Raw genomic sequence first — 15,897 nt, 5'->3', positions numbered from 1 at the left:
TCTGTTTGGCTTTTAGTGAGGCCTTTGGTGAGGAAGGAAGCTTTTACTCATGGCAGAAGGTGAAGCTGGGAGCAGGCATGTCACAGGGTTAGAGAGGGAGCAAGAGACAGAGGAGGAAGTGCCAGCCTCCGTTAAACAACCAGTTTGTGCAAGAACTCACCTGTTACCATGGGGAGGGCACCAAGCGGTGCATGGGGAATCCACCCCCATGACACGAACACCTCCCACCCTGCCCCACCTCCAACACTGGGAATCACATTCCAACATGAGATTTGGAGGGGACAAACATCCAGACTGTATCAAAGTATCTGTCTAAAGCATGGGCCCCCTGCTGTTTCTGGCCTCATGTCCCTTAGCACGGCCTGCAGGGTCCTAGGTGACTGGGCCCTGCCTGTGCCAGCAGTCTCATCTCTTATCATCCATCCCTGGCTCATGCCCTATGCACTCACTGTTCCCCAGACACAGTGGGTGTGGGTGGGATGCCATGCTGGGCATTCTTGCCTAGTGAGTCGTATCCTTCCAGGGCCTTGGATCCCATTGCCATGCCGTATCGGTGTTCCCAAGCATGCCACACTGCTTCTACAGTAACATTGGGTGATGTTGTTTCAGACGTGCATTTTTTCATGGCTGTTTCGACTGTAAGCCCATCTCTTATTACCCCCATTCATCCTTCTGCCAATCTGACCAGCACATAGCAGAGTGCTTGGCATATAGTGGTGTGCCCCATTGATTGAGTGACCTGCAGCTATACCTGAAAGACCCAGATTCCTTGTTCAGATCAGGGGGTGGGGAGACAGTGCAGGAGTGAATGGGAACCTTGTCTCTGTGCACTGAGGCCTGATGCGTGCCTAGTCTGGATGGCGTTAAGTTTCATCCCAAGTGTTCATTCCTGTCTGTTGGAGCAGCTGCCCCGAGCTCTCGAAGGATCTGAGTGCACATCTAGGCTTCTTGATACTGTACAACCCTATTTTTCTCAAAGTTTGGGACTTCCAGGAAGACCCTCCCTTCCCATAAGATATTCCCTGGCTGCAATCCACATCCCTTGAGATGTCCCTGTCTGTTACCAGAATGTGTGATTAGAGCTGTTCCCCTAGGATTGGGGTGGTCCTGAGTTTCCTGTGCTTTTCCACCCTTAGCTGGAAAAGTGGAAAGAACATTGTCCTGGGGGATCGGAAGATCTCAGTCCCAGCTGTGTCTATGCCCCTAGCTGGTGGAGTTCCTGCCATGTCTAGACCTCAGTTTCCCCATCTGTAAGATGAGTGACCTCTGGGGTCCCTTCCAGCTCCAGATTACTGTGTCTTCAAGTGTCATTTAAACTCCTGGTGACCTCTGGCCTGTAATTTGAGAAGGTCAATTGGACTTAGCACTCATGGGCATAGGGGAGAGCCTCCTGGGGTTGGTGAGGACTGAGCCCAGGTCCCCGTTCCACCAGAGCTGCCTGCACTAACCCCCTGGCATGTTCCAGAAAGCATCAAAACTGCGAGGAATCTCAACAAAGCCAGTCTACATCCCTGAGGTGGAACTGAACCACAAGCTGATAAAAGGCATCGGCCAGAGCACCATAGACCTCAAAAACGAGCTGAAGCAGTGCATCGGGCGGCTCCAGGAGCCCACCCCCAGTTCAGGTGACCTTAGCAGCCCCCTATGCTGCCCCCTGTGGAACCCTGCAACCCGATGGGTCCCCTCAATGTTTTGGGATGGGAGATTGGGGCGTGATCCCGAGCACTGGGGCCTGAGTTTCAGGGCTCCTGAAACATCCGCCCTCTGTCTGGAGGCCGGTGGGGAGTCTGCTTCATCCTGACATTTTAGGATCTTTCCTAAAGCATTTTTGGGGACTTGATGTTAATGCTTGGACTTTCTGGACAGATAGGCTCTTTTGGCCTGTGATCTTGAGGCCAACTTGGATGGGTTTTGAATGAGCTAGGGCTTGTTATTGTGTTTGATGGGGGAATGGCTCGTTTGGGGGAGAAATCTAGAATTCCTCTTTGACACCCCCTTTTCATCACCCCATATCCAATCCATTGCCAAATTTCACTTCTTTCAATCTCCTGACTCAGTCTGCTGATCCTAGCACTGCTTGCCTGTTCTCCATTGCCATCACCTGTCGCCCCAAGACTGTAGCAGCTTCCTAAACTCTCTGCATCTGCCGCTGCAGCCAGAGAGGGATTTTCATGAGCAGAGCTCATGTCCTGGGACCTATTCTGCTTTGCCCTCTCACTAGGCTTCCCATTATTCCCTGATGCAGACCAAACCCTTGACCCTGGTCTAGATGCCAGGTCAAGCCCTGTTGGTCTCTCTCCAGCCCCAAGGTGCCCCCCACTCTCCTCTGGTGCATCTCTCTGCATTCAGTTCCTCAAATATGCAAAACTTCCTGCTACAGGGCCTTTGTGTTTGCTCTTCCCCACTCTCCAGAAGGCTTGAACTCCACCGTCTTCACTAATTAACTCCTCTCACCCTTCAAAGATCGGCAAAACATTACATTTATAGCCAGCCTCCCCTGCCACTGCTCCCACTCCTCAGACTGCGCCCAGGGTCCTTGTCATCCTCTTGGGACTCTTGCATGGGTAGTATCGCATTCTTCCTCGGGATCCCCGTATATCTCCCTCATTAGGTTGTGATCTCTATGAGGTCAGGGGCTGTGGCTTATTTATTTATTTATTCAGGATCTTGCTCTGTCGCCCAGGCCGGAATGCAATGGCGTGATTATAGTTCACTGTAACCTCAAACTCCTGGGATTAAGTGATCCCTCTGCCTCAGCCTCCCGACTAGCTAGGACTACAGATACACACCATCATGCCCGGCTAATTAAAAAAAATTTTTTTTTTTTTTTGAGACAGAGTCTCACTCTGTCACCCAGGCTGGAGTGCAATGGCCCAATCTCTGCTCACTGCAACCTCTGCCACCCAGGTTCAAGCATTTCTCCTGCCTCAGCCTCCTGAGTAGCTGGGATTACAGGCATGTGCCACCACACCTGGCTAATTTTTGTATTTTTAATAGAGACATGGTTTCACTACTTTGGTCAGGCTAGTCTCGAACTCTCGACCTCAAGTAATCTGCCTGCCTCAGCCTCCCAAAATGCTGGGATTACAGGCGTGAGCCACCGGGCCCAGCCTAAAAAATTTTTTTTGTACAGCCAGGGTCTCGCTAAGTTGTCCAGACTGATCTTGAGCTCCTGGCTTCAAGTGATGCTCCTGCCTTGGCCTCCCAAATCATTGGGATTACAGGCTTGAGCCACTGTGCCTGGCCTGTCTGATTTTTCTTCAACGCTATTTCCCTAGTGCCTAGCACAGAGCCTGGCCCATAGTAAATCTCTGTTGTGTAGTCCAAGATTGGGCTTGAATCTCAGCTTGGCCTGCCGAGTGTCCTTGCAGAAGGGCTTCTGAAATCGGTGGCGGTGCAGCCCCATTGTGGAAGTGCTGCGTGGGGGCAAAGCTATAGGTGGCTGGTATGTGGGAGGAGGGGAGAGAAAGAATAGTAGGAAAGGAACAAGTGTTGACCCGGCCTCCGCTACACGACCTTGATCTCATTCAGGAGTCACATCAACCATGAGCAAGGTGAAGTCATCCCCATTGTGTGCTCGAAGAAACCAAAGCTCAGAGAAGTCTCAGAGGCCACAGAGCTGGGTGCTGGTGGAAAAAAGACTTGGCCCTCGCTACATTTTAAAAAGTCAGAGAAAAAAGGGAATACACCAAACTGGTTCTTAGATCACCTTGTTTGTAGCTCTTGTAAACGATGGGATGGGGAAGGTTGGAGGAAATGGCTGTCTGTGTAAACCCTCTGCCTGCCCACCGACCCATGGCAAAGCTGGCTGCTAGGGTCAGTGAGAGGAGCCGCACACACTGAGCCCTTCTTCTCTGACACAGGTGACCCTGGAGAGCATGACCCAGCGTCCACACACAAATCCACACGCCCTGTGAAGAAGGTCTCCAGTAAGTAGCCCCACCCCTGTCTCCATGGCAACAGCATGGCTGTGGCCTCCCCAGGCTCTGGCCAAGTCACTTCCGGCCCATCCCGAGTCACTGTGGGGCCTGGACCTCAGTGGGAAAGAAGTTGGCGGCAATCCCCAGCCGCGGGGGGCTGTAGGGCTGTGGCAGAAGCTCCCCTGTCCATCAGCATTGCACGTTTGGGCTGCCTGGAACAGCAAGATGCCTGAGGCTGGCTTGTTTTGAGAAAATTTACTATACCCAAGTCCTTGGGCAGAGCCTTGGGTGAGGAGACTGATGGCGATCCGGGAAGGGTGGAGGCTAAACCTCTTTGGCATCTCAGCAGTGTTCAGTCTCTGGGTTGTAATGGGCTTCTGCTATTACCATGTTTCTCAACCTTTTTTTTTTTTTGGTTTCTCACTGTTACCCTCCTCCTGCTCATCCCCAGAACCATTTGAGAAAATTTTTTTCCTAATTACAACCCATGAGATTTTAATACCACCCATCTGCTGCATAACTGTTTATGTTTGTGCTTTTACACATAAAAAGAGTAATCTTTTTTACTCCCCCTTCCCCAAGGATCCATTTTTGCCCTCCTAGGGGTACTATCCCCCTCATTGGGCAGGCACCTGCCATTGACGTGGGGTTGAGGAGAAGAGTGGTCCTGTTCTGCAAATGTGGACAATAGTGATATCGAGGCCACGGGATGATTGTGAGTGATGAGGGGACACTGATTGTGAGAGCTCTTTATGAGCCATATACCACTGAGATGTCCATATACCACTGAGATGTCCATATACCGCTGAGATGTCCATATACCGCTGAGATGTCCATATACCGCTGACATGTCCATATACCGCTGAGATGTCCATATACTGCTGACATGTCCATATACCGCTGACATGTTCATATATCACTGAGATGTCCATATACCGCTGACATGCCCATATACTGCTGACATGTTCATATACCACTGACATGTCCATATACCACTGAAATGTTAGCTGTCATTGCTTCCCTGAAAAGTCGGTGTGAACCCAGGAGGGCTGGCTGCACACTGCTGGTGTTGGGGGGATGAGAGAGCCAGGGCTTGCTCTTTGTTGTTGTTGCTTGTGCTTAGTGTTCAGGTCACCTGTAGTAGGCAGAGTGTGGTATCGGTCCCCGAATGGAACAGAGTCAGGGCTGGGATGCCTGGTGCAGATGGAGGAGGGAGCCCTTAGCTGGGCCGGAAAACCTCGAAGGGTACTTTGTGTGAAAAGAGGAGTGAAAGAGGAAGTGGAAAAGTACTGTTGACCTGTGTCCTTCCCCAGTCACCTTCCTCTGAAAGCTCCTCCCTTAGTATGAATGAGGTGGGGATGCCGGCCAGCAGGCAGGTGTGTTCCCCAGTGAGGTGAGGTCCTCCTGTCACAGCAGAATGACACCCTGGAGAATAAAGTTCGGGAATGAATCAAGGCTCCTCTAGGCTGAAATGGGGAAATAGGGGAGGGGGTATGGACTAGTCCCAGTGCAGTGAGATGTCTAAGGGTAGGTGACGAGGGAGGTGCCTGTGCCCTAGATTGATGTCACAGCCTGGGCCTCCCAAGATGCTGGTCCACAGGGAGTGGGTGGGAAAGTGGCAGAAGGGGAGGAAATGGGAGAGTGAGCGACTGTGAGTGATGTGACTTCGAAGTAGGAGAAGCAGTAGCAAGGGGGCTTTGTGGTGTGACGGGGGTCTGGGGGAGGGAGAGGGTAATAGGAGAGAGCGGGGCTTATCTGTAATGTCAGGTGTCCTGCAGGTGGGCAGGGATATGATTTCAAAAACGCCCCTTTTTGTTCCAGTGTTGTGGAAGGTGGCAAAGAAGGAAGCTGGGATCTTCAAGCCCACTTGAGTGGACTTTGGACTCACCTGGAGGGCTTGTACACCACAGATTGCTGGGTCTCACCCCCAGCCTTTATGATTCAGTGGCTCTGGCTTGGGGCCCAAGAATTTGCATTTACTATTTTTTAAGAGACAGAGTCTCGCTCTTTTGCCTAGGCTGGAGTGCAGTGGTGCGAACAGAACTCGTTGCAGCCTCGAACTCCTGGGCTCAAGTGATCCTCCTGCCTTAGCCTCTTGAGTAGTTAGGACTGTAGGCATGTGCCACCAAGCCAGGCTAATTAAAACAATTTTTTTTTTTTTTGTAGAGACAGGATATTGATATGTTGTCCAGGCTGATCTTGAACTCCTGGCCTCAAGCAATCCTCCTACCTCAGCCTCCCAAATTGCTGGGATTACAGGAGTAAGCTACAGTGCCTGACCAATAATTTGCATTTCTTAGGGGTTCTCTGGTGATGTCACTGCAGCTGGCTTGGGCACCAGACTTTGAGAACGACTATTTTAGCCAAACTCAGTTCCTGTAGGTAGACACTCCAGATATTTTTAAAAGACTTGGCAAGCATTTTTTTTTTTTTTCTGATTCCTTATTTGGTTTTTGTGTTTTTTCCTTTATGGAAATATAATTTACCTGCAGTAAATCTCTTTTTTCCCTGCAGTAAATCTTAAATGTGCAGTTAGATCTATTTTGACAAATGCATACATGTGTTACCATTGTTCAAATCAACATAAAGAATTTCCCTTTCTCCAGAAAATTCCTTCATGCTCCTTATTAGTCAGTCCCCACCCCCACGACCGCTCATGCTGGTTTCTATCACTATAGATTCATTTTGCCTGCTGACTCCTTCTGTTTTTCAAATTAAAACATCCTTTTATTTGTCTGGGTCAAATTCATGCACATGAATGTTATTATTTTGAAAATGTCATTGTGTTGTGCCTTAAAAGAAATTAATTCTGAAAACTTTCTTTTGCAGAAGAGGAAAAGAAATCCAAGAAACCTTGTAAGTTATGCATTTCTGCAACTGTTCGTTTCTTGAGACTGCCCGAGCACAGAACTAAATACTGGTAGTGAGAGTTGACCTCTCTCATCAGGGTTCTGTGATGGGTTCTATATGATTCCATTCTGTAATAGCAGCAGGCCTGAGGCTGGAGGGGAGGACAAGCATAAGTGAGATGAATAAGGTGACTTTAGCCTTGTCTGTTGTCCCCTGTGTTGCCCTGCTGTTCAGGCGTGTGTTTGTAGAAGTGGCTCTTAATCAGTGTGGAAGGGAGTAGAGGCCATCCCGTTGCTCTGTATCATGTTTCCCTTTCCTTACCCCCAGCCCCTGTCCCTGCCTTACCCAGCAAGCTTCCCACATTTGGAGCCCCGGAACAGTTAGTGGATTTAAAACAAGCTGCCTTGGAGGGTAAGTTATCATGGGCAAGGAGCTTTGGGGTGTCCACTCTGAGTTTGTTCTGCAAATCACTCTCTGTTTCCTCTCCCAGCTGCAGCCAAAGCCACCAGCTCACATCCGAACTCAACATCTCTCAAGGCCAAGGTGCTGGAGACCTTCCTGGCCAAGTCCAGACCCGAGCTCCTGGAGTGTGAGTAGCTTCGGGGCTGGTGCGCGGTTCCGCTGGTTCTGTCTCTCCTGCGCCGCTCTGTGCAGCTCTCTGTGAAGCCAGCTGGCCGGCTATACCAGCCATTCCCCTTCACTTGTCCTCTACTTTGTTGCTCCCTTATTTTCTCCCAGTCATCAGTGCCTTTCTTTACTTTTCCTAACCAGCTCAGATTTCACAATCGGTCCTTTGACTCTCCCTCTTGCCGTCTAGTCTGGCCCAATTGAGCTCACCTTTCTCTGTGGGTCGGCGCCTGCATGTCCTCTGCAGAGAAGGCAGGGCGATTGCGGTCACCGGCCTTCACCGGGCGTCCCGTTGCCGGCACGCCTGCCCTGCATCTCCTGTCTCCTCCCCACCACTCTCCAGAGCCACCATTCCCAAGACTTCCCACTGGCCATAGCTCCATCCTTCTCCCTGTCCCGCCCACGTTCTGCTTCACGGAAAAGACAGACACTGTAGAAAGGGCTCCCCCTGCTCTGTTATTGCCATCGCATCTGCATCTACTGTGCCCCCTTCCTCGCCTCCTGGCCCCTTTCCCAAAACCCCCTGGCCCTGGGCTCTGGAGTCTGCTCCCCACACGCTCTCTGGAATCTTCTGCTCTCTCTTAGGGCTTTCCATTCCCATCTCTTCACCCTCAGCATCTCTACCTAGGCTTGCCTATCTGTAGCACGTTTACATCTCTCCAAATCACGAAAACAAACCCAGCAAAACTGTCTCAGCTGCAGCTCTGTTTCCTGCCTCCCTTTCACCTGAATGCTTGTTAAAAATACAAATTACTAGCTGGGTGCGGTGGCTCATGCCTGTAATCCCAGCACTTTGGGAGCCCGAGGCAGGTGGATCACCTGAGGTCAGGAGTTCAAGACCAGCCTGGCCAACATGGCAAAACCCCATCTCTACTAAAAATACAAAAAATTAGCCGGGCGTGGTGGCACATACCTATAATCCCAGCTACTTGGGAGGCTGAGGCACGAGAATCACTTGAACTTGGGAGGTGGAGGTTGCAGTGAGCCTAGATTGTGCCACTGCACTCCAGTCTGGGCAACAGAGGGAGACTCTGTCTTAAAAAACAAACAAACAAACAACCCCAAAAAACAAATTCCTGGGCCCTGTTCTAGCCCTACAAGATCAGACTCAGGCAAGCACGGAAAGCTGTATGTTTAGCTCATTTCCTCCATGATCCTTTTGAGGACAGTTGGGGAAAAGCAGCTCTGCAGATTTTCTACATTGGTGGCTCTCAGCTGTGGCTGCGTGTTGGAATCCTGGGGAGCTTTTTAAAATCCCTGATGCCCAGGCTGTCCCCCAGACTGGTTCATTCAGAATGTTGGTGTTTGGCTGCCCAGGGTTGCAATGTGGGGCCGAGGTGGGAGCCTGAAGTCTAATCCTCGTGCCACTGCATTCTGACCTCTGTCCTGCCCTTGACCCAGGCAGCTCTGAGGTCATCAGTGTACTCCGTGTCACAAAATCCAAGGGACGCCTTTCAGCTTTTATTTCACTTCACCTGTCAGTGGCATTCCTCCTCCTTCTGACACTCTCTCCCCTTGCCGCTTGAGCTGCTATACATACCGCCTGGGTTTCCACCCACCCCTCCTTTGCAAGCTCGTCCAACCTGGAAGTGGGTGGAGTTCCGTTGTCAAGGCCAGGCCTAGGGCCCTCCCACTTTCCGTCTTCTTGTTTCCTCTGCACCCACGTGCAACACTCCAGGCAGCACCTGCCAGTGGTACCCACTTCCATGTGGAGGCCAAAGCCAATCACTGAAAAATATAGCCCTTCCTTTATCATAAGCAGCTGCAGCAGGCTTGGTGGGGATCTGTGGGTCCCTTGCTTTTTCAGGGCTGGCCTTCTTGTAGCCCTCCGCTGTCCCTGCCCCCCAAGAGAGGCCCAGACCAGCCCTGGGCTGCAGCTAACTCTTGCCCAAGCTGCTAGCGGCGGTGCTGAGCCACGTCTTTCAGAAGCTGCTGTGCACTCTGTGGCAGCCGCATAAACAGGGAAAGTAAAATTCTATCAACTTAGGGCCTTTTCCACTCCCAGCTTATTCATTTTGCCTTGGGGGAAACTCGGGCTCCAGTGAAAAGTGTCATGCCCTGAGCCACCTAGCAAGTGAGTAGGGACAAAAGAGACTAGGGTGAAAGCCCAAGTCTCTTGGTTCCCAAGTTCCCAAGCTAGGGTTTGTCCCTGTCTGCCTTGCTGCCCTGTAAGCTGTCTCCCATGGGTCCAGGATTGCTTATGAGGGCAGAGGCAGAGGAGATTGAGTATGGCGACGACACTAAGGGGAGCTTAATCCTCAGATGTCCTGGAACTGCTTGTAAATGGCAGAAAAGGTGGGGAGGGCATGCTAGTGTCAAATCAAGAATATAGTCAGGCCATGTCTGTGCTTACAGACCTCGCTTGGCTCCCTGCTGCCCACCAGTTAAAGTCTAGCCTCCTGAGCCCTTCCCTTTCTAGCCCCAACATGTTTCCCTTCTCCTGCTGCATCTGTGTTCCCAGCCACCCAGCTTCCCCGATCCCAGCACATGCCAACCCTCTTGGCACTCCGTGGCTTCACTCTCACTGTTCCCTCTGTCTGGAACAGCTTTTCTCTCTCTGTTCTCCTCTGTCTAGTTCTCATCTTCTGTTACTTGGCTCCAATTCCAGCCTGCCAGTGAAATGTTCCCCAACTGTAGCATCAGTTGCCTTGTCTCTGTGTCCCTACAGTGTGTGCTTACCCTTTTGGCAGAGTGTGAGTCTCATGGTGTTGTTACTGATGGACTTGCCTTGCTTGTTGGAGTGTGAACTCCATGAGGCCAGGCACCTTGTCTCTCTGGTTCATGGTTGTGCATCTTGTGCCAGAATCTGGTGTCAGTCAGGTGCCTGGTAAATGGTTTTGGATGGATGAATGGACAGACATACGGATGACTGATAGATGATAGATGGCTGGCTGGCTGGACAGAATGGATGGATGAATGGATGGATAGATGAGCTGATGAATAATGGATGGGTGGATAGATGGGTGGATGGATAAATGGACAGATGGATAGATGAGTGGATAGATTAATGAATGAATGAATGGATAAATGGAAAAGCAGAAGGATGGATAGATAAGTGGATAGATGGATGAATGGAAGAATGGATAGATAGGTAGATAGATGGGTATATGGATACATGGGTAGATGGATACATGGATGGATGGATACATGGATGGATTGATGGATACATGGATAGACAGACAGATGGATGAATAGACAGACAGATGGATAGATGAGTGGATGGATGGACCAATGGGTAGATGGGTGCATGGATGGATAAAACTAGTGAATAAATAGTACCACTTTGGCAAAGGTGTAAAAGAGCACTTTGGGCCCCTTGTAATTAATTCCTTGGGGTGATGTTTTCTCAGATCACATTAAAGTCATCCTGGACTACAACACCGCCCACAACAAAGTGGCTCTGTCAGAGTGCTATACAGTAGCTTCTGTGGCTGAGATGCCTCAGAACTACCGGCCGCATCCCCAGAGGTTCACATACTGCTCTCAGGTGCTTGGCCTGCACTGCTACAAGAAGGGGATCCACTACTGGGAGGTGGAGCTGCAGAAGAACAACTTCTGTGGGGTAGGCATCTGCTACGGAAGCATGAACCGGCAGGGCCCAGAGAGCAGGCTCGGCCGCAACAGTGCCTCCTGGTGCGTGGAGTGGTTCAACACCAAGATCTCTGCCTGGCACAATAACGTGGAGAAAACCCTGCCCTCCACCAAGGCCACGCGGGTGGGCGTGCTTCTCAACTGTGACCACGGCTTTGTCATCTTCTTCGCTGTTGCCGACAAGGTCCACCTGATGTATAAGTTCAGGGTGGACTTTACTGAGGCTTTGTACCCGGCTTTCTGGGTATTTTCTGCTGGTGCCACACTCTCCATCTGCTCCCCCAAGTAGGCAGGCTGTAGACACTTGGGCTGACTGCCTGCAGAAGTCCCAAGACCCTAGTGAAAATACAGCAGGCAGAACTCTCCTTGGATAATTCCCCAGGAGGTCCCAAGGATTGGGAACATGGGAGGGGAGCTGGTGGGAGGGTGGGAGGTGGGATTTAGCCAGGAAAGGGGTGAGAGTGATCGTGTTGTGGGCGAGGAGGCGTTTCCACCCCCTGGTGCCTATCAGGGCAGGGTGACTTACTCCCCATTGTTCTGGAAATCTCCAGGCTGCTGGGCAGCTGGGCAGAGCTCTGGGAAGTGAAGTCATGAGTGCCCGATTCCTCTTAGAGAAAATCCATAGCTACTGTAGGTTCTGTCTTGGGCCACTTGGATCTGAAGGCTGCCCCTTTGCTCTCTGGGGTAGCCTTCAGATCTTGGTGTTTTGAATTCTTACTATAGATGTTTTTAAAGTTCCAAAGTCATTGAATTTCAATGTTACATAAACTCCATTACCCGCATGTTGGGGCTTGATCTCCTGGTTATTATCTGTGCTTGAGGAAACACCCACAGCAGTCTCTACCCAGAACAGTTTCCTAAAGAGGCATGCCCTCTTCCTCCACTGGAAAATAGTGCGTTCCCTTCCTACCCTGAACACCCATCGCCCCCACATTGATGGTTTTCAAACAGGAAACTTTTCAGCTAAGGCTTCAAACCATGATTGGAATCAGCCTGTGTTGGATTTGTGATTCAGGGTCACGGTGACCCTGATCCAGTTTGGGTGGAAATCCTTCCTAAGTATCATAAGAAGCATCTTGGCAGAGATGCTTTGGTGGCAGCCATGAGCTTTGCTGGAGGCCTTGCTTCCCATAGCCTTGGCTGTGGGGCAAGGAACTCTGCCAGGCGAGGGGGATGCTGCCCTGGGTCAACAGAAGCCTGGTGGGTTTGCTCGTGTTAGAGTGTCCTGCCTTCTTACTGACAACTCTTCTCGGTGATAGCCTCTCTTCCCTGGATTGTGACATATGGAATGACAGTGCAGGTACCACCGAGGCTAGCACAGTCAAGCCGCCAGCTAAGCTGGATCCCTGAAGCCTGCTATCATGCAGACAGGCTATGCGGCTGCCTCGGACCACACTAGGCCACTTGCTGGGGTGTCAACCTACCACCAAAGGGGTCTTTTAACAAACCTCATGGGGAACAGGAACATTCCTGTTCATCCCTGGCCACAGGCTGCAGACCCAGCACTGGCCCTTGCGTGAGTCAGAGCCTGGGGCTGGCCCTAGCCCCTTCTACTGACTTCCTCATTTAAGCCAATTATATAAGCTCACACTGATCAGGGAGGGAGGGAAAGAGCTAAAGAGGGTCACACAAGTGGCTATTTTCCCTGCAGCGTTTCTGTGCGGTGAAAATAACCCAGTCCACTAAGGGGCGGGAGTGAATGGATGGCTGGATTTTCCCCAAGCTCCTTATAGCCTAATGTCAGGATGTGAGTATGAGGAATTTAGCCTCTTACAGTGAAATGAGTCCAACTCTGGGCTTTGCTTAGAGGAGAGCTCCCGTCAGGCTTCCTATAATATGAAAAGAAGTCACCATTGGGGAAGTAGAGACCCCAGACCTTTTCATATGGATATTTGAGAATGTAATGCATCTCAGGCGTAGTGCTGGAACTCTAGGGCACTCTAGGCAGGCTCAGAACACTTGATATTCCTGACAGCTACACACCTGACATGCAGGTACATACCTGATCGGTGTCATCTCCTAACAAGGATTTTCAGTTCCTCGGGAGGGCAATAATCTTTGTAGGAAAGACATCCCTGCAATAGGTGATATGTGGTCCTTAGAAGTTTTCTTCCTTTACTACTTGGAAGAAAAGTTCTTTGGTGATTCTTCTCTGCCTTTGAAGATGATCAAAAGCATCTTCATTGATTTTCTGAAACGAAAGCCTTGTCTGAAACCAATTAATACTTGGGAAACAGCTGGGCTTGGAGGAGTAGAATGCCAGAGATAAATCCATGGCTCCTGCTCTGGCTCTCTTCCGCAGAAATGAGGGCAACAGTGAGGCCACTTCCCTGGCAAATGTGCAGCTCAGGATAGGGAAGCATAAGACCCTCTGTTTAAGAGAGTCAACTAGGTAACCAAAGCCAAGCTCTGTGCAAGGTGCTTTGGAGTTGTAAATTGAGGAGTGCATCCTTGCTGTCTTGAACCATTCTGTTTGCAATGGTGAGACCTTACATAACCTAGCCTTGCAGGGCCGCCACACAACCCTGGAGTCCTAGAGTTGGAGGAACCTTTGTATCCATCTGACTTCTCATTTTGCAGAATATGATGAGAAAGTAGAGGATCGCTCTGTTCACCACTCTTGCTATTCCATTAGTGGGGAGATGCCTGCTAGCATGTGTGAGGGGAACACTCTGATACACTGGGAAGTATCGGAAATTCCCAGAAACACAAACATAAAATAACTCTCCTAGACCCAGGTGCTGGGGACTGTCTCAGTCAGTGTGGCATGATAAATAAAAGGTTAGGATCAAGTCTTTGTATTTTTCAAGATGTGGTAGCTGATTATTTCTGTTTTAAGTACTCTGAAATCGATCTGTGATCAATAATACTAATATGTTATCTTTTACCGTATTCTGCCTCTCACTATTGATTTTAATTAGTTAGGAGTATTTGAGCTGTTATTTCTTGAGCTTAATATTTTTTTAGAGTTAACTCTTTAAGGAGATAATCATGGCTGTAGACAAGGCCAGGGCTGGCTGACGTGCCTTAGAAGGTTTGAATGCAATAAAGCGGTGTTTGGCGTTCTCCTGCATTGTAGTGCGGGTACAAAATGCTATTTGTTCGTCATACTGTTGTCAGCAGATGAGCCGCCCACTACAGACGGCTACTGCCCAGGGACCTGCCCAGGCCCCACCCAAGGGCTCCCAAGGGTTGAGATTTCTGCAGACCTATAGCCAGCACACTTAGTCCTGCCCTATATAGAGTTCCTCTTTGGGAAGCTTTTGATAAGGAATTCTCAGACCGATAGGATGTCTGTCTGGGCTTTGCTGCGGGACAGTCTAACTGTGGGGGCTAGGGGAAAGCAGGAGAGTATCGATCAAAGAGTAAGCCACACACGGATAATCAGTTACTAGGGATGGAGGTGTGAGGGTTCATTATATTATTCATTTTACTGTTGTATATGTTTGAAAATATCTATGATTAAAAGCTTTAAAAAAAAAAAAAGAAACAAAAATAGTTCAGGCCAGCAATGGGCCCTCCATGTTCAGTGGATTTTATCCTTGTTTCAATTGGGGTAGGAGTTCCAGGAGGTGTGGATTGGAGGTTGTCTAAAGAATTGAACTGGCCTTTGTCCCTGCTTCCTGGGAGGGAGACTTTCAGTCCTTGACATTTCCAGGGTAATAGGAGTGTCTTTGTTATTTGTGAGGCCATGGGATCACACCTGAGCTTATGCTAAAAGGTGGGATGACTCAGAGCTGGGGCTGGTCACCAGACAGACTGACCATGTGATTAGAGGTTTGAGGCTTTGAGTCAGCCTGACCTATGGGGCGGGGGACTGGAGGCTGAGTTTAATCATCTGGCCAGTGCTTTAATCAGTACATCATGAAACCCTAATAAAAACTCTGGACACTAAAGCTCAGCATAGCTTCCTGGGTGGTGAAGCTGTGGCTATGCCGGCAGGGCAGTGTGCCCTAATTCCACGAAGAGGGGGCATGGGAGCACTGTGCTCGAGACCCTTCCAGACCTTTCCCTGTGTCTTCCTTGGCTTGTGGAGCTGATTTGTATCCTTTATAATAAAACTAATCATAAGTATAGTCCTGAGTTCTGTGATTTTTAGTGAATCATTGAACCTGAGGAAGATCATGGTACCCTCCTGGGATTGTAGCCAGTTGGTCACAAGCGCCGATGGCCTGGGATCCCCACATGGGGCTGGTGTCTGAGGTGGGGGCAGCCCTGTTGGGGACTATGTCCCTTCGCTGGTGGCATCTGATCTAACTCTGCTGGTCGTTGTTAGAATTGTGGTGCGGTACACCAGGTGGTGTCAGAACAGAGGCGGTGGGATCTGCACACCTTGAGTAAGCCCTTCTCGACCAGCCTGTTGGAACAAAACACACTGCTCTTCATGGGAGCCTCCCGAGTTTCTTCTCACCTGTGTGAAGTCCCCTTTGTTTACTGTCCTGAGTTTTGTTCTCGCTCATCTCCAACCCCTCTTGTAGTTTTTTCTTCCTGTCACTGTAACCATAAAAATACTCAGTATGTCAGTGATAGACTTGTCTTTCTATTCAGAGATGACTCTTCAACTGTCCGGGGACACTTTTTTCCAATAAAAAGTTCAGGATGGTAATTTGTGACTCCTTACTAAAGGCAAGCTGGGAGTGTGTGTGTGTGTGTGTGTGTGTGTGCATGCGTGTGTGGTTTTTAAGTCATTTGTGGTCTGCTGGGGTGACCCATGGGCTAAGTTTGGACTTGCTCATAGGTTTTACATCTGTTTTCTCATCAGTTCCCAGGCGGTCTTGAAATGCCATAGCATCATGAATAACCGAAGGATCTCCAACCGTTATTGACCTTGGAGTTGCAGTCTACCTGTATTTTATTGTAGATCAATTCCAATACATAAAATACAGGAAGACTCTAAAAAAGCAAATCA

The 15,897-nt window shown here is 49.9% G+C and overlaps 2 protein-coding genes across 4 annotated transcripts in view; one reads left to right on the top strand and one right to left on the bottom strand.

The window, feature by feature from the left end:
• The window catches only part of TRIM25 (tripartite motif containing 25), a 36,238-nt gene extending 21,174 nt beyond the window's left edge, over positions 1-15,064 (top strand). Inside the window, exons 4-9 of one of the 2 annotated variants that reach the window (XM_003817406.5) lie at positions 1,466-1,625; positions 3,864-3,929; positions 6,750-6,776; positions 7,098-7,181; positions 7,261-7,359; positions 10,748-15,064. In XM_003817406.5, coding sequence (XP_003817454.1) covers positions 1,466-1,625; positions 3,864-3,929; positions 6,750-6,776; positions 7,098-7,181; positions 7,261-7,359; positions 10,748-11,277 — 966 coding nt within the window. In that variant the 3' untranslated portion in view covers positions 11,278-15,064. Of the gene's footprint in view, positions 1-1,465; positions 1,631-3,863; positions 3,930-6,749; positions 6,777-7,097; positions 7,182-7,260; positions 7,360-10,747 lie in introns of both variants that reach the window. The other variant, XM_063598777.1, reaches the window with a different exon arrangement.
• DGKE (diacylglycerol kinase epsilon) overlaps positions 14,379-15,897 on the bottom strand; it is a 54,227-nt gene continuing 52,708 nt past the window's right edge. Inside the window, exon 13 of one of the 2 annotated variants that reach the window (XM_055102151.2) lies at positions 14,379-15,345. In XM_055102151.2, the coding sequence (XP_054958126.1) occupies positions 15,292-15,345 (54 nt within the window). In that variant the 3' untranslated portion in view covers positions 14,379-15,291. The remainder of the gene's footprint in view (positions 15,346-15,897) is intronic. The other variant, XM_055102150.2, reaches the window with a different exon arrangement.

Source organism: Pan paniscus, chromosome 19 (genome assembly GCF_029289425.2).
Source record: "Pan paniscus chromosome 19, NHGRI_mPanPan1-v2.0_pri, whole genome shotgun sequence".
NCBI lineage: Eukaryota > Metazoa > Chordata > Mammalia > Primates > Hominidae > Pan > Pan paniscus.
The sequence above is the reverse complement of the archived record's forward strand: the minus strand, read 5'-3'. Positions and strand labels throughout refer to the sequence as shown.